At 34.8% G+C, this 25,926-nt stretch overlaps 1 protein-coding gene across 1 annotated transcript in view; it reads left to right on the top strand.

The window, feature by feature from the left end:
* LOC306661039 (A disintegrin and metallopeptidase domain 3-like) overlaps nt 1-25,926 on the top strand; it is a gene marked incomplete at both ends in the record, with an annotated part of 81,480 nt that overhangs the window by 49,400 nt on the left and 6,154 nt on the right. The window contains 4 exons of the mRNA XM_079139874.1: nt 15,517-15,653; nt 18,612-18,798; nt 23,842-23,940; nt 25,599-25,794. Coding sequence (XP_078996000.1) covers nt 15,517-15,653; nt 18,612-18,798; nt 23,842-23,940; nt 25,599-25,794 — 619 coding nt within the window. The remainder of the gene's footprint in view (nt 1-15,516; nt 15,654-18,611; nt 18,799-23,841; nt 23,941-25,598; nt 25,795-25,926) is intronic.

Raw genomic sequence — 25,926 nt, 5'->3', positions numbered from 1 at the left:
TTCTTTCCTGTGGACTCTTTAGGCTTTCTAACTATAAAATCATGTAGACCACAAATAGAGATAATCAGATCTTCCTTGTGCTGTAGGAATAAATTCCATTTCATCACATTGTATTCTCCTTTTCAAGATGCTGGCAAATTCTGTTTGCTACTGTTTTGTTGGTGGTATTTTTATCAATATTTCAAGGATATTTTAAAGAAGCAAATCTTGTTTATTTAAAATTTCTCCTGTTGTATTTTTATTCTTTGGTTAATTTATGTCTGCTTTAAACTTTATTATTTATTCTTCTGCTTGCTCGAGTCTGGATTCTCTTCTCCTTTTCCTGAGTTTCTTGCGGTATAAAGTTGAATTGTTGATTTGAGATCGCCTTCCTTTTTAGTGCATGCACTTATAGCTATAAGCTCCTCTCTTTTTCAAGAGTACTCAAGTTTCAGTATATTGCATTTTAATTTTCATTTTCCTTTGTCTTAAGGTATATTCGAATTTCCTTTGTGCCTTCTTCTTTGACTCCTTCATTAAAAGCAGGTTTTTCAATTCCTACATGTCTAGTTGATTTCTAATTAGGTTCAGTTAGAATTGGAAAAGATAGTCTACATAACTTTATATTTTAAAAATTGCTTTGTAGCCTAACAAGTGGTCTATGGTGGAGAATGTTCTAAATGTACTTGAGAAGATTATGTACCCTAGTTAGCTAGGTGGAGTATTCTATATGCTGGTATACGAACTGATATGTCTTATTGTTCAATTTCTATATTGAAGTATCAACGGCCTGGTTGTTCTGTCCCTTATCGAAAGTGAAGTACTGGAGTTTCCTATTCTTACTTTGTTGCTGTGGAGTTCTCCTTTCAATGTTTTCCAGGTATTTTTAATACTTTGAGGTATTCTGATATTTGGTGCATGATATTTATGATTGTATCTTCTTGCTGAATTTGCAGTTTACTGCGAATGTAGTACCTTTCTTTTTCTCTTATAACAGTTTTGACCAAAAGCATTTATTTATTAATTTCTGATATAAATATAGCTACCTTTTTCTTATTTTGGTTGTTTCCATGAAATAATTACATTCTTCTCTTTCTCTTTCAGCCAATTTGTATTCTTTAATCTTAAGTGAGTTTTTCCAAGATAGTGTACACTTAGATCCTTCTTTTCTAATCCATTTCAGTCATCTATGTCTTGACTTGGGATTTTAATACATTTACACTTAAAATAACTACTGATTAGGAAGAACTTAGTATTGCTATTTTGTTTTCTCTGTGTTTAGTTGATTATTTCATGTATATGTTACAAGTACACCGAATATCTTCCCTCCTTTCTTCTCTCATTAACTTCTTTGTATTTTATTGATATTTTATTATATGCTTTGATTCTCTGATCTTTCCTTGTGTATATATTTTACGGAATATATTTTGATTACCATTGCAATTTCATAAACTATCTTAAAAACTTAAGTCTATTATAAGCTAATAAAACAACTTTAATTACATACACAAATTCTAGTCTTTATAGATTTGTATTCCATTTTATGTTATTTATGTCTCAAATTACATATTTTTGTATTGAATACTCACTGCATACAACTTTTATTTTTTCTTTATTTTTGTTCTTTGAATTCTATACAACCCCAAAAATTAAATTCGGGCGGATGCAATAACACATGCCTGCAATCCCAGTGACTTAGGAGGTTGAGGTAGGAGGATTGCAAGTTTAAGGCCAGCCTAAGCAACTTAGTGAGACCGTGTCTTAAAATAAAAATAAAGACTGGGTATATAGTTCAGTGGTAAAGCATCTGGGGTTCAATCCTTGCAAAAAAAAAAAAAAAAAAAGAATACTCACACCAAAATCACCCAACTTCATAATTTTCACAAGCTTGATGTTTCTTTCTAGTGCACTTTTCTTTTTTTTTTATTTAATTCATTTTTATTGTAAACAAATGGGATATATCTCCTTTCTCTGTTTGTATATGAATTAGAGGCATACCGTTTTTGTAATCACACATTTACCTAGGGTAATAGTTTTTGATTCATTCTGTAATTTTTTCTCCCCCCCACCTCTTATTCCTCTATATAGTCCCTCCTTTCTCCTTCTCGCCCCCTCTCACCCCCCATTATGTGTCATTATCCGCTTATCAGCGAGATCATTCCTCCTTTAGTGTTTTGAGATTGGCTTATCTCACTAAACATGATATTCTCCAATTTCATCCATTTGCCGGCAAATGCCATAATTTTATTATTCTTTATGGCTGAATAATATTCCATTGTGCATATATATATATATATATATATATATATATATATATCACAGTTTCTTTATCCATTCATCAATTGAAGGGCATCTAGGTTGGTTCCACAATCTGGCTATTGTGAATTGAGCAGGTACGAACATTGTTGTGGCTGTATCTCTGTAGTATGCTGATTTTAAGTCCTTTGGGTAAAGGCCAAGGAATGGGATAGCTGGGTCAAATGGTGGTTCCATTCCAAGTTTTCTAAGGAATCTCCACACTACTTTCCAGAGCAGATGCACTAATTTGCAACCCCACCAGCAATGTATGAGTGTACCTTTTTCCCCACATCCTCACTAACACCTATTGTTGCTACTGTTCTTGATAATCGCCATTCTAATTGGGGTGAGATGGAATCCTAGGGTAGTTTTGGTTTGCATTTCTCATATTACTAAATATGTTGAATACTTTTTCATGTCTGTTGATTGCTTGTAGATCTTCTCCTGTGATGTGTCTGTTCATTTCCTTAGCCCATTTGTTGATTGGATTATTAGTATTCTTGGTGTAGAGTTTTTTGAGTTCTTTATATATTCTGGAAATTAGTGTTCTATCTGAAGTATGAGTGGCAAAGATATTCTCCCACTCTGTAAGCTCTCTCTTCCCATTGCTGATGTTTCCTTTGCTGAGAGAAAGCTTTTTAGTTTGAATCTATCTCATTAATTGATTCTTGCTTTTATTCCTTGTGCTATGGGAGTCCTGTTAAAGGAAGTATGACCCTGAGCCAACAAGGTGAAGATTTGGACCTACTTTTTCTTCTATAAGAAGCAGGGTCTCTGGTCTGATTTCAAGGTCCTTGATCCATTGTGAGTTGAGTTTTGAGCAGGGTGAGAGATGGGGGTTTAATTTCATTCTGTTGCATATCGATTCCTGGTTTTCCCAGCACCATTTATTGAAAAGGTTATCTTTTCTCCATTGCATATTTTGGCACCTTTGTCTAGTATGAGAAAATTATATTTATTTTGGTTTGTGTCCGTGTCCTCTATTCTGTACCATTGATCTACCTGTCTATTTTGGTGCCAATACCATGCCGTTTTTGTTACTATTGCTTTGTAGTATAGTAGAAGTTCTGGTATTGTGATACCCCATGCTTCACTCTTCCTGCTAAGGATTGCTTTAGCTATACTGGGTTTCTTAATCTTCCAGATGAATTTCATGATTGCTTGCTCTAAACCTGTAAGGTATGTCATTGGACTTTTAATTGAAATTGCTTTGAATAGCACTTGTGGTAGTATGGCCATTTTAACAATATTAGTTCTGCCTATCCAAGAACATGGGAGATCTTTCCATCTTCCAAGATTTTCTTTAATTTTTTTCTTTAGTGTTCTGTAGTTCTCATTGTAGAGGTCTTTCACCTCTTTTGTTAGATTGATTCCCAAGTATTATATTTTTTCCGAAGCTATCCAGAATGAGGTAGTTTTCCTAACTTCTCTTTCTGAAGATTCATCACTTATGTATAAAAATGCATTGGATTTATGAGCATTGATCTTTTTTTTTATATTTATTTTTATTGTAAACAAATGGGATACATGTTGTTTCTGTTTGTACATGGAGTAACAGCATACCATTTGCATATTCATAAATTTACATAGAGTAATGATGTTTGATTCATTCCATTATTTTTTTCCTTCCCCCCCCCACCCCTCCCACCTCTCTTTTCCCTCTATACAGTCCCTCCTTCCTCCATTCTTGTCTAACTCCCACCCCCCATTAAGAGTCATCATCCGCTTATCAGTGAGAACATTCCTCTTTTGGATTTTTGAGATTGACTTATCTCACTTAGCATGATATTCTCCAATTTCATCCATTTGCCTGCAAATGCCATAATTTTATTATTCTTTATAGCTGAGTAATATTCCACTGTGTATATATACCACAGTTTCTTTATCCATTCATCAATTGAAGGGCATCTAGGTTGGTTCCATAGTCTGGCTATTGTGAATTGAGTCGCTATGAACATCCATGTGGCTGTATCTCTGTAGTATGCTGATTTTAAGTCCTTTGGGTATAGGCCGAGGAGTGGGATAGCTGGATCAAATGGTAGGTCCATTCCAAGTTTTCTAAAGAATCTCTACACTGCTTTCCAGAGTGGCTGCACCAATTTGCAGTCCCACCAACAATGTATGAGTGTACCTTTTTCCCCACATCCTCACCAACACCTATTGTTGCTTGTGTTCTTGATAATCACCATTCTAATTGGGGTGAGATGGAATCTTAGTGTAGTTTTGATTTGCATTTCTCTTATTACTAGAGATGTTGAACATTATTTCATTCATCTGTTGATTGCTTGTACATCTTCTTCTGTGAAGTGTCTGTTCATTTCCTTAGCCCATTTGTTGATTGGGTTATTTGTATTCTTGGTGTAGAGTTTTTTGAGTTCTTTATATATTCTGGAAATTAGTGCTCTATCTGAAGTATGAGTGGCAAAGATATTCTCCCACTCTGTAGGCTCTCTCTTTGCATTGCTGATAATTTCCTTTGCTGAGAGAAAGCTATTTAGTTTGAATCTATCCCAGTTATTGATTCTTGCTTTTATTTCTTGTGCTATGGGAGTCCTGTTAAGGAAGTATGATCCTAAGCCAACAAGGTGAAGATTTGGACCTACTTTTTCTTCTGTAAGATGCAGGGTCTCTGGTCTGATTTCAAGGTCCTTGATCTGCTGTGAGTTGAGTTTTGTGCAGTGTGAGAGATAGGGGTTTAGTTTCATTCTGTTGCATATGGATTTCCAGTTTTCCCAGCACAATTTGTTGAAAAGGCTATCTTTTCTCCATTGCATATTTTTGGAACCTTTGTCTAGTATTAGAAAATTGTATTTTTTTGGGTTTGTGTCCGTGTCCTCTATTCTGTACCATTGATCTACCTGTCTATTTTGGTGCCAATACCATGCCGTTTTTGTTACTATTGCTTTGTAGTATAGTTGAAGTTCTGGTATTGTGATACCCCCTGTTTCATTCTTCCTGCTAAGGATCGCTTTAGCTATTCTGGTTTTCTTATTCTTCCAGATGAATTTCATGATTACTTGCTCTATTTCTGTAAGGTACGTCATTGGGATTTTAATTGGAATAGCATTGAATCTGTATAGCACTTTTGGTAGTATGGCCATTTTGACAATATTAATTCTGCCTATCCAAGAACATGGGAGATCTTTCCATCTTCTAAGGTCTTCCTTAATTTCTTTCTTCAGTGTTTTGTAGTTTTTATTGTAGAGATCTTTTACCTCTTTGGTTAGATTGATACCCAAGTATTTTATTTTTTTTGAGGCTATTGCAAATGGAGTTGTTTTCCTCATTTCCCTTTCAGCTGTTTCATTGCTTGCGTATAAAAATGCTGTAGATTTATGAGTGTTGATTTTATAGCCTGCTATTTTGCTGAATTCATTGATGAGGTCTAGAAGTTTTCTGGAGGAGGTTTTTGGATCCTCTAAATATAGAATCATGTCATCCGCAAATAGTGACAGCTTAAGTTCGTCTTTTCCTATTTGTATCCCTTTAATTTCTTTAGTCTGCCTAATTGCTCTGGCTAGAGTTTCGAGGACAATGTTGAATAGAAGTGGTGAAAGAGGACATCCCTGTCTTGTTCCCATTTTTAAAGGGAATGGTTTCAGTTTTTCTTCATTAAGAATGATGTTGGCCATGGGCTTAGCATGAATAGCCTTTGCAATGTTGAGGTATGTTCCTACTATCCCTATTTTTTCTAGTGTTTTCAGCATGAAGGCGTGTTGTATATTGTCAAATGATTTTTCTGTGTCAATTGAAATAACAATATGATTCTTATCCTTATGTCTATTGACATGATGGATTACGTTGATTGATTTATGGATGTTAAACCATCCTTGCATTCCAGGAATGAACCCCACTTGATCGTGGTGCACAATTTTCTTAATATGTTTTTGGATACGGTTTGCTAATATTTTGTTAAGGATCTTAGCATCTATATTCATCAAGGATATTGGTCTAGAATTTTCTTTCCTTGATGTGTCTTTTCCTGGTTTGGGTATGAGGGTGATATTAACCTCATAGAATGAGTTCGGTAGGGTACCCTCCTTTTCTATTTCCTGGAATACTTTGAGAAATATTGGAATGAGTTCTTCTTTGAAGGTCTTGTAGAACTCGGCTGAGAATCTATCTGGTCCTGGGTTTTTCTTGGATGGTACATTTTTAATGGCTTCTTCTATTTCATTGCTTGATATTGATCTGTTTAAATCGTGTATGTCCTCCTGGTTCAGTTTGGGAGGAGCATACGTCTCTAGAAATTTGTCAATGTCTTCGGTACTTTCTATTTTGTTGGAATACAGATTTTCAAAGTAGCTTCTCATTATGTTCTGTATCTCAGTGGTGTCTGTTGTGATATTTCCTTTTGCATCATGTATTTTAGTAATTTGAGTCTTCTCTCTCCTTCTCTTTGTTAGTGTGGCTAAGGGTTTATCTATTTTGTTTACTTTGTCAAAGAACCAACTTTTTGTTATGTCAATTTTTTGATTAATTTCTTTTGTTTCAATTTCATTGATTTCAGCTCTGATTTTAATTATTTCCTGTCTTCTACTACTTTTGCTGTTATTCTGTTCTTCTTTTTCTAGGGCTTTGAGCTGTAATGTTAGCTCAATTAATTGTTGCCTTTTCATTCTTTTCTGGAATGTGCTCCATGTAATGAATTTTCCTCTTAGTACCGCTTTCATAATGTCCCAGAGATTTTGATACATTGTATCATCATTCTCATTGACCGCTAAGAATTTTTTAATCTCCTCCCTGATGTTTTTTGTTATCCATGTTTCATTTAATAGCATATTATTTAGTCTCCAAGTCTTGGAGTAATTTCCTTTTTTTACTTTTTCATTGATTTCTACTCTCAGTCCATTATGATCTGATAGAACACAAGGCGGTATCTCTATTTTTTTGCATTTCCTAAGGGCTGCTTTGTGGCATAACATATGGTCTATTTTTGAGAAGGTTCCATGTGCTGCTGAGAAGAAAGTGTATCCGCTCATTGATGGATGGAATATTCTATATATGTCTATTAAGTCTAGGTTATTGATTGTGTTATTGAGTTCTATGGTTTCTTTGGTTGGATTTTGTTTGGAAGATCTATCTAGTGGTGACAGCGGTGCGTTAAAGTTGCCCAGAATTATTGTGTTGTGGTGTATGTGATTCTTGAAATTGAGAAGGATTTGTTTGATGTACAGGGATGCACCATTGTTTGGGGCATAAATATTTACTATTGTTATGTCTTCCTGATTTATGGTTCCCTTAAGCAGTATGAAATGTCCTTCTTTATCCCTTCTGACTAACTGGCTTGAAGTCCACTTTATCTGATATAAGGATGGAAACCCCCGCTTTTTTACTGGGTCCATGTGCGTGGTAGGTTTTTTTCCATCTTTTCACCTTTAGTCTGTGGATGTCTTTTTCTATGAGATGAGTCTCTTGCAGGCAGCATATTGTTGGGTCTTTCTTTTTAATCCATTCTGCCAGTCTATGTCTTTTGATTGATGAGTTTAGGCCATTAACGTTCAGGGTTATTATTGAGAAATGATATGTATTCCCAGTCATTTGGCGTATTTTTGGTTTTTAAGTTGGCTTGGTTTCTCCTTTGAGTGGTTTTTCTCTAAGGTAGTTCCTCCCTTTGCTGACCTACATTGTTGTTTTTCATTTCCTCCACATGGAATATTTTGTTGAGAACATTCTGTAGTGCAGGCTTTCTATTTGTAAATTCTTTTAACTTTTGTTTATCATGGAAGGATTTTATTTCATGTTCAAATCTGAAGGTTTTACTGGGTATAGGATTCTTGGTTGGCAACCATGTTCTTTCAGAGCTTGAAACATGTTGGTCCAGGCCCTTCTAGCTTTTAGAATCTGGGTTGAGAAGTCGGCTGCTATCCGTATTCGTCTCCCCCTATATGTAATCTGATGCTGTTCTCTTGAGGCCTTCAAAATCCTATCTTTATTTTGAATGTTAGGCATTTTCATTATAATGTGCCTTGGTGTGGATCTGTTGTGATTCTGTGCATTTGGTGTTCTGTAAGCCTCTTGTATTTGATTTTCCATTTCATTCTTCAGGTTTGGGAAATTTTCTGATATTATTTCATTGAATAGGTTGTTCATTCCTTTGGTTTATATCTCTGTGCCTTCCTCAATCCCAATAATTCTTAAATTTGGTCTTTTCATGATGTCCCGTAGTTCTTGAGAGTCTGTTCATGTTTTCTTACCATCTTCTCTTTTTGGGCGACTTTATTTTCAAGATTAAATATTTTGTCTTCATTGTCTGAGGTTCTGTCTTCTAAGTGGTCTAGTCTGTTGGCGATGCTTTCCATTGAGTTTTTTATTTGGTTTATTGTCTCCTTCATTTCAAGGATTTCCATTTTTTTTTTTTTTTTGAGAATCTCTATCTCTTTGTTGAAATGATCTTTTGCTTCCTGCAGGTGCTCTTTCAGCTTATTGGTATTATCATTCATTGCCTGCATTTGCTCTCTTATCTCATCCTTTGCTTTGCGAATCATCTTAATCATGTATAATCTGAAGTCCTTTTCTGACATTTCTTCTAACATACTGTCATTGGATTCTATTACTATAGAATCTAGATTTGTTAGGATCATTTTCTTCCCTTGTTTTTTCATGTTGTTCATGTATCTTCCCCTCTAGCGCTGCAGATCTGGAGTATTGAAGTTTTCCCCCTACAGGCTTATAGTGGCCCTATAGGTTTCCAAAACCCTTTCTTTAAGGGGAGATCAACATTGGCAGTGCCCAAACCAGACACTATGCAATCCTAGACCAAATAGCCCCTATGGGGACAATAACATCATGTAAATAAGGGAGGGAACAGGTAAACAGAAGGAAAAGAAAGCAAGAAATGTAAAGAAATAAAAACTTAAATATTTTTTTAAAAAAGGAGAAAAAAGAAAATCTACTGTATAATAGTCATATTATAATGAAACCTCCCAGTGTTCAGTAGCCCGATGTATGAGAGGTACCTGAGAATGAGCTTCAAGCCTCCAGCAGGCGTCGCAGAATGGGATTTGCCCGACCCAAAGATCGGAGCTGCGGCTTCCAGGATTATCCAAGATGGCTGCTCTGGCTTCCAAATGTGTTGGCAAATGGGGAGCTGCAGCTCAGGGGTGGACGTGGTCAGCTGGAGGTCCTGGAGACAGGATGCAGTTGGTGTGGCAGGGTCCTGGAGGTCCGGTGTGTTTGGTGTGGTTGTGGGATCCTGGAGGCTGGGTGCAATCAGTCGGTCTGGGGTCCGGTGATAGGGCGCAGTCAGTTGGTCTGGGGGTCCTGGCGGCAGGGAGCAGTCAGTAGATGTGAGGGCCCTGGAGGCAGGGAGTGATCGGTAGGGCTGAGGGATCCTGGAGACGGAACTCGGTCAGTCCAGCCAGGGGTCCTACGGGGTCTGACTGTTGTCTCAAAAATCATGAGCATGGATCTTGTAACCTGCTACTTTACTGAATTCACTTATGGGTTCTAAAAGTTTTCTGGTGGCATTTCCTGGGTCTCTAAATATATAATCCTGTCATCAGCAAATAGGGATAGTTTGAATTCTTCTTTTCCTATTCATAGCCCTTTAATTTACTTGGTCTAATAGCTCTGGCTAGAGTTTCGAGGACAATGTTGAATAGAAGTGGTGAAAGAGGGCATCCCTGCCTTGTTCCAGATTTTAGGGGGAATGCTTTCAGTTTTTCACAATTTAGAATGATATTAGCCATGGGCTTAGCATAGATGGCCTTTACAATGTTAAGGAATGTTCCTACTATCCCTATTTTTTCTAGTATTTTGGGCATGAAGGGATGCTGTATTTTATCAAATGCTTTTTCTGCATCTATCGAAATAATCATGTGATTTTTAACTTTAAGTCTGTTGATATGGTGAATTACATTTATTGATTTCCGAATGTTGAACCAACCTTGCATCCCTGGAATAAAACCCACTTGATCATAGTGCACTATCTTTTTAACATATTTTTTTATGTGATTTGCTAAGATTTTGTTGAGAATTTTTGCATCAATGTTCATTAAGGATATTGGTCTGAAATTTTCTTTCCTCGATGTGTCTCTGTCTGGTTTAGGTATCAGGGTGATATTGGCTTCATAGAATGAGTTTGGGAGGGTTCCCTCCTTTTCTATTTCATGGAATACTTTAAGGAGTATTGGAATGAGCTCTTCTTTAAAAGTTTTGTAGAACTCAGCTGAGAACCCATCTGGTCCTGGACTTTTCTTTGTTGGCAGGCTTTTGAGGACTTCCTCTATTTCATTACTTGAAATTGATCTATTTAAATTGTGTATGTCCTCCTGGTTCAGTTTAGGTAATTCATATGTCTCTAGGAAGCTGTTGATGTCTTCAAGATTTTCTATTTTGTTGGAGTATAGAATTTCAAAATAGTTTCTAATTATGTTTTCTATTTCACTTGTGTCTGTTGTGATATTTCCTTGTTCATTCCGAATTTTAGTAATTTGGGTTTTCTCTCTCCTTCTCTTTGTTAATGTGGCTAAGGGTTTATCAATTTTGTTTATTTTTTCAAAGAACCAACTATTTTTTAAATTTTTTCGATCATTTCTTTTGTTTCACTTTCATTGATTTCAGCTCTGATTTTAACTATTTCCTGTCTTCTACTACTTTTGGTGTTGCTCTGCTCTTCTTTTTCTAGGGCTTTGAACTGTATTGTTAGGTCATTTATTTGTTGATTTTTTTTCTTCTTTTATTGAATGCACTCCATGAAGTAAATTTTCCTCTAAGTACTACTTTATTGTGTCCCAGAGTCTTTGATATGATGTGTCTTTGTTCTCATTTACATCTAAGATTTTTTTTTTTAATTTTCTTCCTGACGTCTTCTGTTATCCATTCATCATACAATAGCCTTTTATTTAATCTCCAGGTGCTGGAGTAGTTTCTGTTTTTACTCTGTCATTTCTAATTTCAATCCATTATGATCTGATAGAATACAAGGTAGTATCTCTATCTTCTTGTACTTGCTAACATTAGCTTTGTGGCATAAAATATGGTGTATTTTAGAGAAGGATCCATTTACTGCTGAGAAGAAAGTATATTCGCTCCTTGTTCAATGGTATATTCTATAAATGTATGTTAAGTCTAAATTATTGATTGTGTTATTGAGATTTATGGTTTCTTTGTTCAATTTTTGTTTGAAGGATCTGTACAGTGGTGAGAGAGGTGTGTTAAAGTCACCTAGCATTATCGTGTTGTGGTCTATTTGATTTCCGGCATTGAGAAGGATTTGTTTGACGTATATGGATGAGCCACTATTTGGGGCATAGATATTTATGATTGTTATGTCTTGCTGATTTATGCTTCCCTTAAGCAGTATGAAATGTCCTTCTTTATCCCTTCTGACTAACTTTGGCTTGAAGTCCACATTATCTGATATGAGGATGGATACTCTGGCTTTTTTGCTGTGTCCATGTGCATGGTATGTTTTTTCTCATCCTTTCACCTTTAGTTTGTGGGTATCTCTTTCTATGAGATGAGTCTCTTGCAGGCAGCAAATTGTTGGATCTTTCTTTTTAATCCAATCTGCCAGTCTATGTCTTTTGATTGATGAGTTCAGGCCATTAATATTCAGGGTTATTATTGAGATAAGATTTGTATTCCTGGTCATTTCACTCTTTTTTTTTTTTTTTTGACACGACTTGATTTCTCCTTTATTTGGCTGTTCCATTAGGGTAGTTCTCCTCTTTGCTGATTTGCATGGTTGTTTTTCATCTCTTCCTCATGGAATATTTTGCTGAGAATATTCTGTAATGCCAACTTTCTTTTTGTAAATTCTTTAAGTTTTTGTTTATCTTGGAAGGATTTTATTTCATCGTTAATTCTGAAGGTAAGTTTTGCTGGGTATAAGATTCTTGGTTGGCATCCGTCTTCTTTCAGGACTTGAAAAATGTTGTTCCAGGCCCCTCTAGCTTTTAGGCTCTGGATTGAAAAATCTGCTGATATCCTCGTATTGGTTTCCACCTGAATGTAATTTGATTCTTTTCTCACTCCCTTTAAAATTCTGTCTTTATTTAGTATGTTAGGTATTTTCATTATAATGTACCTTGGTGTGGGTCTGTTGTAGGTGTGTATTTGGAGTCCTATCAGCCTCTTGTACTTGATTTTCCATTTCATTCTACAGATGTGGGAAACTTTCTAATATTATTTCATTGAATAGATTGTTCATTCCTTTGGTTTGTTTCTCTGTGCCTTCCTCAATCCCAATAATTCTTAAATTTGGCCTTTTCATGATATCCCATAATTCTTATAGATTCTGTTCATGATTTCTTACCATCTTCTCTGTTTGGTCAACTTTGTTTCAAGATTAAATATTTTGTGTTCAATATCTGAGGTACTGTCTTCCAGGTGTTCTATCCTATTGGTTATGCTTTCTATGGAGTTTTTAATTTGGTTTAAATGCAAGGATTTCTGTGTGCTTTTTTTCAATATCACTAACTCTTTATTGAAATGATCTTTTGCTTCCTGTGTTTGCTCTTTTAACTCTCAATTGGTGCAATCATTCAATGCCTGCATTTGCTCTTTCATCTCATCATTTAATGCCTGCATTTCATCTCCTCACATTTGCTTCCCTGATCGTTTTAATTATGTACATTCTGAACTCTCCTTCTGATATTTCTTCTGCCATGCTGTCATTGGATTTTATTGCTTTACCATCTAGGTTTGTTTGGGACATTTTCTTCCCTTGTTTTCTCATATTGCTCAGGTATCTATCCCTCTAGTAGTGAAAATCTGAGATATTGCAGTTTTCCCCATGTTGACTTATAGTGTGGCCCTCCTCTGCAATGCTCCTGGTTGACTGGGTTCTGGGCTCCAGCAGGAAGTCTCACCGGGCCACTCTACTCCACGATGTTCCCTGCGTTTCTGGACTACTGCCCCATTCTGGGAGCCCAACCAGTGGGAGAGATTCACCCAGTGTCTCTGAGTTGGTCCCGATTCTCTTAATACCTTCTTTTTTTGACTCCTGGGTCCTATCAAAGGTCCTCTAGCCTCCTGTAGGTGTCTCAGGAAGGGAGCTGCCCTTCTGATGATGATGGCCACACCCTCAGGAATAATTCAAAATGCCTGCACCAGCTTATAAAGAAGCCTCTGGCTAGCTCCGCGATGCAGGCAGGCTGGCTTGTCTGCTGGCTTGCTCCGCAATGGCGACAGACCTCGGTGTGGTAGTCGGGCAGGGTCACTCAGTGATGGTGTCTGTCTTTGGCCTGGTGGTTGGGTGGGTTGGCTGCCCGCCACGTAGCTCTGCAAGACAGGCGCCTGCTACCTCCGCGATGCAGGCGGCCTGACTCACCCTCCAGCTCGCTCTGGGACTGTGACCGAACAGTCGCACTTTCTTTTTAACATGAAGAAATCCTTTAGAATTCTTATAGATTGGGTTTACTGATAACACACTTTTTTATTTCTGAAAAAATTATTTTTTGTTATTTATGTATGACACTTTTGTTTTCACAATTATTTTTTCAGTTGAGTTTCTTTCATTTAGTACTTTACTGTATCTCCCAATCCCTATTGGCCTGCAATGCTTTTCCAGCAAAATTCACCAATATATTATAAGAGCTCCCTCATATGTGACTAGTCAGTCACTATTGACTTCATGCAGTCAAGATTTGCCCTTGGTGTTGGATTTTTGACAGTTTGATTGTAATATATCTCAATGAGGTTCTCATGGGTTTAGTCCTGTTTGATTTCATTAACTTGATTCCAGTTTTCTTTATTACCAAATTTTGTTTGGTTACCAAGTTTTCTGTCCATTATTTCCTCATACCTGCTCTTTGTCTCTTATTCTCTCTCTTCTCTTTGCATGACATATATTCATCTGCTTGATAGTAAGTCATTTTTGGTGTTCTGACATGATTTCAAATTATCTGTCCTCATTTTCACTGATTCTTTTGTCTAATCAATCTGCTTTTGAACTGCTCTCGTAAATATTTCAGTTCATTTGTTGTAATGTTTGACTCCATAATTTCTGTTGATTTTTTATTTTTTAGTTTCTATAGCCTTGTCAATATTTATACAGGGAATATTTCTACAGATATTAAAGCTGATGCATCAGTCAAAAAACAATTAGTTTAATTCCTCATTTTAATAGACTAAATAAGAAAAATCACTTGATCCTGTCAGTGGGGGGGGGGGGGACCTTTGACCAAATTCAGGACAATTTATGATAAGAACTCTCAGCAAAGTAGGAATAAAAGGAAACATCTTCAATTTGAGAAACAGCATTTACCAAAATCCAATAATTAATTTCATGCTTATGTTGAGAATGCCTTATTGCTAAGATCAGTAATAGTACAATGCAATGAAGTAGCCACTATGCCTGCTAAATATCATACTGGAGTCCCCAACACTGAGTTTTGTGATATGTGGAGAAATAGTAACTCTCATTCATTGTTGACTGTTAATCAAAATGGTAGAGTCAATTTGGAAGAGAGTTCTAAATTTTTTATAATATTGGCCTTACTCTTAACATACCATCCAACAATCATCTATTACTTTTTGCTCAAATTATGTGTCCACAAAAAAGCATGTATATGAATGATTAATCATAACGGCCACAAATTAAAAGTAACCAAGATGTCCTTTTATTAGTAAATGGATAAACAAACTTGAGTAAAGCCATATGATGGTTTATTATTCATGGTTTATGAAAATGAGTCATTAAACCACAAAAGACAGAGTGCTTAAAAAATAAGCCAAATTATTTATTACTGTATAACATAGCATAATAGATAAAATTATAGAGGCAGTAAAAAGATCACTCATTGCTAGAGCTGCAAAGGAATACTATCTGAAAGATATTATATATTATTCTGCTTTTAGAAAAAATAATTCAAGTCTTTTCTCGAACTATTTCTAAAGTCAAAATTGATTGTTCATTTAACTCTTCATAATTGAAGTTTTCCCAATGTTGTCTCCAAAAATAAGTTACTTAGCTAATAATTCTACTTAGCAAAATATTTTTGAGGTTTTTTTTTTATTCAATCATATGTCAAAAATGTATGATGACTTTCATCTTATTTTCATTTTATCACATTTTCCATAGCACCCTGCCATTTGGACTAATAAATTCTTAGACCAAAAGAATAACAAAATTTACCAAAGTTTTTTTGTGTTCCATATTGCTAAGAAAATAGTTTTAGTAGAGTAGTTTCTCAAATTTGATTGTACATTTATGAAAATGGCACAAAAAGTTGACAAATCAAAGTGGTGGAGAAAAACTGAAGCAATTATTTTTGTTTTTTGTCTATTTAGCACCCCAAGACAATATCCTTAGAGGCATTTTCAGTTGTTCTGGCACAGCTAATTGGAATTAATGTGGGATTAACTTATGATGACATCTACAATTGTTACTGTCCAGAAAGTACATGTGTAATGAATCCTGGAGCAATGTAAGATGTTTTTAATATCGAATTTTTATCAACTTTTGGGAAATACTTGTAGTATTCTTTGATATGTAATTTCTCACAATATAATGAGTAAGAATATTTTTATTAAATACATACATGACATGCTTATTTAAAAATACATGAGAGTGAGTGCAGGGTGCTATGGAAAATGTGATGAATAGTTTCTTATTCAATGTTACTATATAGAGATGAAGTAGATATTGATGAGATCGTTCTTTATTAGCTTGTTGTTGTCTTTATTGATACACTTTTCATGGTGACCAAATACAATAATACTTTAACAGTAAGAAGCTTGACTGATGAACAAACCTGGAATAATGAGACCTGGTGAGGTGTTGGAATAGGTTAAACAGGAATAAAGAAAGCAGAAATAGTTGAGAATATAAGAAAGGATGTTTTAGGCATAGGGAAAAGAAAGTGATATAGAAGGTCAAGTAATCATGAGTCAAGGAATGAAGTCTAGGAAATTAGATAGGAAATGTAGGAAAGCAGTTGACAATGCAATCATGAAGGAAGATGGGATTTTATAATAAATGTAAGAAAACGCAATTTAATCAATTTATTCTGTGTAGATAACAAAAATCCTGTAAAATATATCAGAGGGAACAAAAATATAGTAGCATGTGGGAGATGATGATTCTCATAAGAATCTACAGAAATTTATCAAGATTAAGTGGAAGGGAGATTTTAAGAATTATTCATAAATTTTAGATACTGAAATTATTAATAAATATTGAGGAAAGGGCAATGTTTTAAGAAAGGAAAAATTGGGAGAAATTTTTAGGGCAGTTTATGTTAATTCTGAGTTCTGTTCATTGGAATTGTCAAACACAAGGTTATATAGGTCTGGATATCAGAGGACAAGAGTTCTATAATGGAAGAGTTGTATAATGGAAAAGAGTTAAAATCGAGAATAGATCATCTTGAAAGAAGTTATAGATTGAAATGAGGTATACCATAAGATAAAGTTTTCAGTCATTCTCATGTGTACAGGTTACTTGAAGGAAAATCAGTAACATGAGATGTTTGAAAACATTTTGGGACAAGAACCCGGATAGGATAGAGTCTTACCCAGGGAGGAATGTGTTTTCAGAGTTGAATTCCAATGCTAAAAGTATCAAGTAGGTATTTTAGTCACCCAAAGGCCTTCTGTAAAATAGAAATTAGGACAAGCACAAAGGCAAGTACTACAAAATTCCTTCACTGGAATGCACCAAAACTATAATGTAGAACTTAAACCATAGGTAAAATAATATCTGCATGAACTAAGTAGCTGTGTGGGAGAAAGTAGAAGGAACATAGTAGGGCCTCTAAAATCTTGCAGATCTGGGAATTCAGAAATTATTGACTAATCCTCAACCCAAAATGTTGTTGCCCCCACTGGTGTTGAAATATCAATGTGTACGTGGCAACACACGGACAAAATTTGTGGTGATTTTTCAAATTGTGGATGAGGAAAAATGAGTTGTGAACATTTCTTAATATGCAGGCATGGAATTGATCTCTGTCCTAAGTATCAAATCACAATATATGTATGTATCACCCATTTGTGGTTTTTAAATGCTCTTCTCTAACAAAAGGAGAATCTCAGAGAAATGGTTAATTTCAAGACTAAGGCAGAGAAAATAAAAATGAACCCGTGATATGCTGTGTTTGAAAATAAGGACATGCCGAGAGATTTATGGAAATACATTCTGATCAATATAAGTCTTATCAGTAAGAAAATCAACACATCAAAATGGCTTTCTCACTGGTAGAACTAATTGAAATGGTTTGTCATTGTTTAGGTGGTAATGAAACAAACACTACAACTGTCACATAGTAATGTGACCAAGGTGCATGATTTAAGTCTAATCATAAAGACATATTTCATAAACCTAAATTGAGGGAGATTGTTAAAATAATTAACTTTTAGTTATAAACCTTTTCGAGGTCGCAAATGCCTAACAAAGCACATGCAACTAAACTAAGGAGAATTGGTGCTAAATGAAATGCTTCCTTGTGAACTAAGTCCTATTGTTATGCAATGCCAACATGGTGACATTTGGGGATATTTGAGTGGATTCACAGGATTAGGTATTAATAATATATCTTTCTTTCCTTATTTTTAAGGTCCTAGTGTTACAAAGAATTCACTTGTATATAAGAACTACATATCAAAGTACTTAGAATTATCAGGACTCTGGTATTTATTAACTGTTAACTATTAAGCAAAATCTGTTTTGCACTCTATTTGCATCATTGCTCAATTTTTGAGCTTGCCATAAAATTAAAAGGTTCCTAAACAGTATGTGAATATATAAAAATTCTGGTGCTGGGTTTGTTGGCCTGGGACTTATAGTCCCTGCACTTTGGAAGCTGAGACAGGAGAATTCCTTGAGCCCAGAGCTGGAGACAAATCTGGGCAGCAAAGTGGGCTCTGTTCTTCTCCAAATGGTATAGAAATATAAAAAATAAAATCAAGGATGAAAATGAAATTGAGAGCTTGTGCATTATATATTCCTTAGTGTTGAAAAACTATGTTTAATTCTCTTACTACAAAACAAGTAGCCATGATTTTTCTATAACATGACAAATCACTCTTTATTCCTTAAAATTTCCACCTAAGTTCCTGGGTTTGTTTCATATTCTTAATGGTCATTTGAGCTTCTTGTAATAAAAAACAATGTTGAAAAACATAGAATATACTCTAATAGAATTTATGTGCAAAACATTTTGAGTGTTTTGTCACTTTAACTTCCTCTGTTTTCTGTATGTCTATTATAAAGAATTACAAAGGAAGTAAAATTATTGCTTTCGTTTATGAATTATATTATTAAATAAAGATAATCTCTTCCCCTTTGGCTCTTCACCAGTCCAGAATTCATAGCACTTTCTTGAAGAATGTTACTTTGATTGTGACTTTATTCAATTTATCTGAGGAATATCATTTAATTTTAGACGTTCCCAAGGTATAAAGGTTTTTAGCCGTTGCAGCACAGATGAATTTAAGCAGACAATTGTACGACCCCAATTTGGATGTCTTCAGAAGAAAAAACTTCTTCCACAAGTGGTTTACCAACCACAATCAACTTGTGGAAATGGAATTATGGAAGGTGCAGAGGAGTGTGATTGTGGCCAGCCAGAGGTCAGTGATAAACTTTCACAACAGTCAAAGATTTGTTTTTGTGTATCTTACGTAGCCTTGTAGATAAAGGAAGAAGACATGTTTCCTTGGTTATTGTACCATTTTATTACATAGTTATGATAGGGAGACATGGGGCATGCAATGACTGACATATTCTGAATTGGATGCATTTGATGAGCTTAAACTGTGGATCAGCATGGCATGGATACTACTCTGCAAACCTCTAATCTTTCGTTTGAGACCTAGTGGATTTTTATTTAAATATTTTTCTTGATTTAAAATTCTATGTGGTTCCTTTTAAAAAAATTCTCACTTTACTGAAAGAAAAATTTTACACAAATTAAATATAGCAGAGTTTACTTAGAAAACAAACAAACAAACAAACAAACAAATAAAAACAGCTCTTAAATCAGGGAGTACCCTGAGCTATCCTGAGAGGCTCAGAAATGTCTACTTAGCAATGGAAGCAGGTGGTATTTGCAGGTAGAAAATGGATGTGGTGTACAGAAACAGCTTGATTGGTTATAGCTTAGCATTTGGTTTATTTTGGCATGGTGTGATTATACATTTGTCTTATATTTACATGGTCTGATCATGTGATTCAGCCTGTGGTTGACTGAAGCCCCACTGATGTGATTGGCTGACACTCGGCTGTTTGTTAGAATAGGCTCTAAATTAGCTCTCAGTTTGTTTACATAGTAAGATAGATTACATTTTTGCTATGCTATGTGGGGATTCAGAGTACAAAGTAGGGAGGCAGTTTAGGTCAAATTTAATTTAAATTAATAGTTCCCCTTTTTGAGTCAGCCTTTCAATTTGGAAAGAGTGAGCAAAAGCTCAAGTCCTAACACCATTCTCTGTCACCATCATAATGTTTGTTTGGTTTCAGTATGGAATTAACAATTTTGATTATCAGATCAGCTGAAAATGGGGCCCCGTTTTTTTCTGAATTCTACAGAGATCATTTGACTTATAGTATACAGACTGGATGTTTAGTCTTTACCAGGAGTATTCTTTCAAAACTTGATCCTTCAAAACAAAATGTTTAAAAAACGAGCCAGAAGAGGAAACTTTTACTTTAACCAAGTACTTTGTTTGTGGATTTCTTGAAACGAAGCTTCCACTATGCTCAATGTATTTATTAATCCAATGAAACAGGAAGTATTAGATATAATATACATTCCCTTCTGTTGAGACAACGGTCCAATGTAATCATATAATCTCAAACAAATTTAACAAGAGAAATTAAAGAACTTTACTCTGCAAATGCAGTCTTTGTGATGGAGATAGTTGTATTAGCTAATTTTGATATGAATCTCTAATTATAGCCTCATTTACATTTATGATAATCAAGGTAAGGAATATTCTGCAAAATGATGCTCACTTATTCGAGATGTACCTCAGGTGGCAAATTCCTATTTATTTTTCAGTTTGGACCAATGTTCATTTCTAGTTGCTTACCAAATAGCAATAATTTTGTTAGAAATCGGCTTTGACCCTTTATTTATACATGTTGCTACATGGAGTTTCCCAGGCATGTAGTTAATCATTAAATTCTCCAAAGATGAAATTATACCCTGTGCAGACAACAGGTAATTCCCTCTGGGATGCCCTGTGTCTTAAGGATCAACAGTAGAAAAGTACTGGTAATATTTGCTTAAGGATCCATTATTGAAGCATTGCATAATTAGAGACTACTTAAATGAAGGATTAGGGTCATAAAGTTTCCTACAAACTATTGTTTTATCTTTCTTTTGATTTTCTTACTCAATTTATGACATAATTTAACTGCAAATTCCTCAAACATGTCTTGCCTATTATCATATTAGGAAATCTGACAAATTGCATAGTTAATCTAAAAAGTTCCTGTAGAAGGGACCTGATGATGGACTTGGAATTTCATTGAAATTTGTTACACACTGAATCAGGGAATCTCTTAAGATCATGTAAGGATTTTAGGTTTAAGAAGACATATCCAATATTCTGTTGTTTCTTGTGGAGAGGATCAGTTAAGAAATCTTACTTATTGCATTGTTTTGCATGTATAAACAGAAAGGAAATACAGGGAAAGAGAACAAGGGAAAAAGTTTTCATGGTTATAGGAGAGAGAAATTTTGACCTGTCCTCTCTGGAAAACTGTCTATGTTTAGTTTGCTGTCTGCTTCTGAAGAGAAACCTCCATGGTCAGTTTTAGTTTGAGGTCTACAATGAGTGTACAATAGGAGCCCACTTGAATCAAGTAATGTAGCTACAAGACTGGTGGCTGTGAAATGTTGATGGAGAGAAAAACCGAGTGTGGTCCTTTACAATGAAATTCATGGCTAGTTCTTGCGTCATTTTGAAAGACCTAATTTCCCAAGTGCTAGATCATGAAAGGTGTTGTCAACAGTTATTTGGTGGCAAAGGGCATCTTTTACCTGGTGAAAACATGCTTAAGGAATGATGCAATTGAAATCATACCCTTGCAATCATGAGTGCTGTTTAGAGTTTATAAGAGCAGGAGACACATGAGGTCCTATTATTAGGCGCATAAGCCTTCACGGAACTATTTTTATAAGGGGTCAATCTGTGTTTTCCATGGGAGGTAGAGCTGATTGCCTTCCAGGTTAACAATAATCTTTGGCTAAGGCAACTCAAGTCAATTCAGTTAGCTTTGCATTGGTACTGTTGTGTTTGTAATGCCTTATTTGACTCCTTTAAACATGTTCAGTAAAACAAATATCTTTAGCAATAGAGACTTCTCCAGGAATTTCCCAGAAAAGAAACCTATTCTCTAAAAAACTTTTAGATACTTTTATATCATCAGGTTTCCTGCATGGGAAAGTTTCTATCAAAGAGGAAGACAAACTTTGAAGTTGGTAATTGAGTGCAATCCATCTGTACATATTCAAATAACCCAGCAATTATGGGAAATGCATCACCTGTACTATCTTACTGGGATTATGAGTTTGATATATCAAAGATCAGTTATAAACCCTTTTAGCAGTTTCGGAAGTCACTCTACCAGTATTGTTTTCATATTTTGGATGATTTTATTTATGATGAGTCATAGACTGCAGTTTCAGAGTATATTTTTTCCATTGTTGATACCTAGTCTCCTTCATTGGAAAGACTATTCCTTTTCATATTGTTTTAGTTTGGCATATTTATTGAGAGGTAATTCATCATATTTCATTTGTATTTTTATAATTTTAATTATAATTACCAACACTTCCTGAGAGTAGAAGGCAACAATGGAATGTACCAGGGTTGTCCAGGAAGAAGAAAGAGTTGTGAGGAAAGGATGGGCACAGGGCTTATGGTGTTTTTCATGGAGAAGGCAAGGTAGGACAGGGTACTTGATTAGGACTAGCTAGCTCAAATAATAATGCTGGTGGTCTGTGACCTACAGAATTGGTACCTAGTTGTCAGTGTCTCTCTCTCCAATGTTGTTATGAATTGGAAATATTGGCTTGATGTATAAGTGTTAGATAAAAGTAGTGGTTGGGGTTATGGGTTATGAACTGGTTGATTTGCATCTGAAAGTCTTTCTCATAGGCAAATTGTTCACTATCTCTAAGTATTTAAATTAGCTATTCTTGGCAGGGACAGTCTCTCCATACCAGCAAGTTTCCTAAAAAATTGATGTAAAAGCATCATTAAATATAGAAAGTAGAAAATATGATTAATATACATGCATGGCTATTAATATGCAAATAAGTTAAAAATAAGGAAAATTCTAAATTCAGTTCATAAGTCATACTAGTCACCTTTTAGGGGCTCAACAGCCACATGAGATGAGAGAACTTGATAGCACAGAGAATATTACCTTCAGAGAATTAAATTCAAGACATAGTTATGTGTCACTTAACAATGAGAATAATTTCTTCATATTTAGGTCATTTTTTTTTGTACATTAGACAACCTAGATAGTATAGACTACTATTTACCTAGGCTATGTAATATAAACTATTTGTCATAGGCTAAAACCATGTGTAACCTTTAACTATAATTAATATTGCAGATGTTTGTAATGTAATGATATGCATTTGTGTATCTAAACATATCCAAACATAGGAAAGGTACAGTAAAATTATGTCATAAAAAATTAGAGTTGACTAAGACACTTATCATGAATGGAGTTTACAAGACTGGAAGTTGCTCTGGGTAAGCTGGGAAGTGAGTGGTGAGTGAATGCGAAGGCCTAGGACATTATGTTACTGTAGACTTTATAAACACTACACTTAGTATATACTAATTTATTAAAAATATTTTTCTGCTGTCAATAGAAAATGAACCTTAGCTTACTGTAATACTTTTACTTTATAAATGTTGAACCTTTTAAAACGATTTGACTCTCGTAATAACAGCTTTAAAAACAAGGGCATTTTACAGCTCTACAAAATACTTTCTCCTTGTCCTTTTCCTTTAATCCTTTATCTATTTTTATATAAGCTCTTCCCTTGTAATTATATTTTGATCAAAAACTAAGACAGAAACACACACATTGACTAGCCTCAGCCTGCACAGGGTCAGGAACTTCAATATCAGTTTTTCTTCAGGGGCAAAAAGTTGCTTGGAGCAAGTTATTCATAATAATACCATCCTCTGAAAATCTCCTGAAACCTCTGACTAAGACTGTTTTATAGTTAGCTTTTCTTTTAATAGAAGAACACTCCAAAATAATGATAAAATTATAGCATAGTAAATATACAAACCAGAAACATGACTATTTATCATCTTCGGGAAGTGTTATCTACTGTACATAACTCTGTGTGTGATAATTTTATGTGATTGGCAGCTTATTAGGTTTGCTTATACCAGAATTGTCACAAAGTAATATGTTGCACTGTGAAGTTACAATGACTAGGCAATATGAATCTTATCTCTACCCATTTTACAGGGCCATATCTTTTATATGGTCTGGCCTTGACAGGGTGCAAGACTGTATTATTGAGAAACTGTTTCTAGATTAGAACTTATTATGCAGCACATGATCATATGATGAATAGAAATAAAATTGTGTAATAATTGAGAATCCCTGTGCTTTGTTTTAAATTATAGTTATGTGATTTTAAAAAATGCTGCAATCCCACAGCTTGTTCTTTAATTGGTTCTTCAGAATGTGGCAGTGGGGCATGCTGTAACAAAGCCAATTGTAAGGTAAGGTTTCAAAATATCCCATGATTTTCCTTCATGAATTTTTTGTGTTCTTATGCATCCCTTCCCTTTTGTAGCTTTTTGTGATCACATCTTTCAAATAATTTATATTCTTTCCTGTGGGCTTTGTTTTCCATCAAGTTATTAATCAGGTATAATTATTTTGCATCCTTAGAACATGTTTTTAGAGACACATTTTATTCTAAATGGGTAGATATTAATGGTATTTTCTGTCATTTTTATCATTTCATTTGTTCCAATTTAATTAGTGGCTCCTGATGGTAGCCAACAGAAATTCAATTCACACTTGGTTAATTACAGACTGAGAGGATGCCCTTAGGGCTAATTCAACATCCTTAGCTCCTGTTTTCACTGACCCTGTATGCAAGTCCCACTCAGTTCTTACATACAATACTAACTCCATATTATTTGGGTGTTATTTAAATTCAGGCCAGGTCATGCCTGAATATAACTCTTCATGACTGAACAACTCATGACACAATTTTGAATAAACCACCTTAACCACACATAGTTAACACGCAGTGTTCCCAGAAACAGGCAACCATAATTCTTATTCTGAAAACTGCAGAAAAAGAATCACTGCAGAAAAGTCAGCATTATGTAGTGTATAAAATACTGAAGTAGCTTTGGCAAGGTTTTCTTTTCCATTCTGTGGACTAGTGAGTAAAGCCAAAAGTTACTTGTTTACAAGGTTTATGAATGCCAAGGACAGTCTTAAGGTTTCTACTTCTTAGACCTTTCTGCTTTTCCATTCACCAGAGCCCTTGTATTGACTTTTTGTCTTCTGAGCAGTATGTTGCTGTCCACTTACATCCTAAAGGGTGGTTCTTTAAATGGAGATAATTGCTCCATTTGGTAAATGAAAATTCATGACCCAAATCACTAGGAGGGCCTCAGTAACAATAACTGAATGCATCAGATCTGATCATATTAATTTTATTGTATATTACAGTGTAGAATTTGACTTTTGCTGTCATTCAAAGAGTTATACATGTTTTATGCTCTGCCATTAGTGTAGAAAGCTTCATATTTTCTTCTTTCAAATAGAAGTGTCTTTTTAAAAATTTATTCCTTTTAGTTTTACATAATAGTAGTATTCTTTACTACCAATGAGGTTCCATGCAATTTTTTTCCTTATAAATTTTCAACTTAAACAAACTTCACACAAAGACATGAAAGAAAAGAGTTGAACCCACTGATTTATAACAATAATGAGGAAAGTATTTCTAACCAGAACTTCAATTACTATAGGTGATTAAAAGTTAATTGGTACCTCATTATAATAATTATGTTTTGGACAATTTAATCTTCATAATGAATAGTCAAAGAAAAACAAATATTTCAGAAGTTTAAGTAGAAGTTTTATGTAAGTGCATGCTCAGGTAAATCTTTTCTCAAATATTAACAATGATTTTACCCTCTATTTTGGATATCTTTGCTTTTTTGCTAGCAAATCTCAAACAAGCCTTCTCCATATGTGGTATAGTTCGGTCATTACCTCTTCTTACAGTTGTATTCCATACTAATATTTCAAAAAGTAGAAAGATTCTCTCTTTCACAACATCCACAACAATTCTTAGTTGTAAAAGGAAAACCCGATTGAACCTGACAAATATGCGTCTTTTTTCTTTGTCCCAAAGTTGTACGAAAGAGGACACCTATGTAGGAAAAGTAGAGATGACTGCGATTTTCCGGAATATTGCAATGGAACATCTCCGTCTTGCGTGCCTGATGTGAAAGCTGCTAATTTAGAACCTTGCAATAATGGGACTGCTTATTGTTTGAGTGGAATTTGCCGAGATCCGAGTAGACATTGTATGGAGTTATTTGGAAAATGTAATTGTTGTATCTTCTTTATCTGGTTTTCACTTATAAAGTGCAGTTATTTTAAAGTCAGTAATCCTAGAAAATGTTATTTTACATTTACATTTGAGAGTAAACTTGTAAATCATAGTAACTTTGATCTAT

This window comes from Sciurus vulgaris, assembly GCF_902686455.1.
Source record: "Sciurus vulgaris genome assembly, chromosome: 5".
In the NCBI taxonomy this organism is placed as follows: domain Eukaryota; kingdom Metazoa; phylum Chordata; class Mammalia; order Rodentia; family Sciuridae; genus Sciurus; species Sciurus vulgaris.
This window is presented reverse-complemented; position numbering and strand designations above follow the sequence as displayed.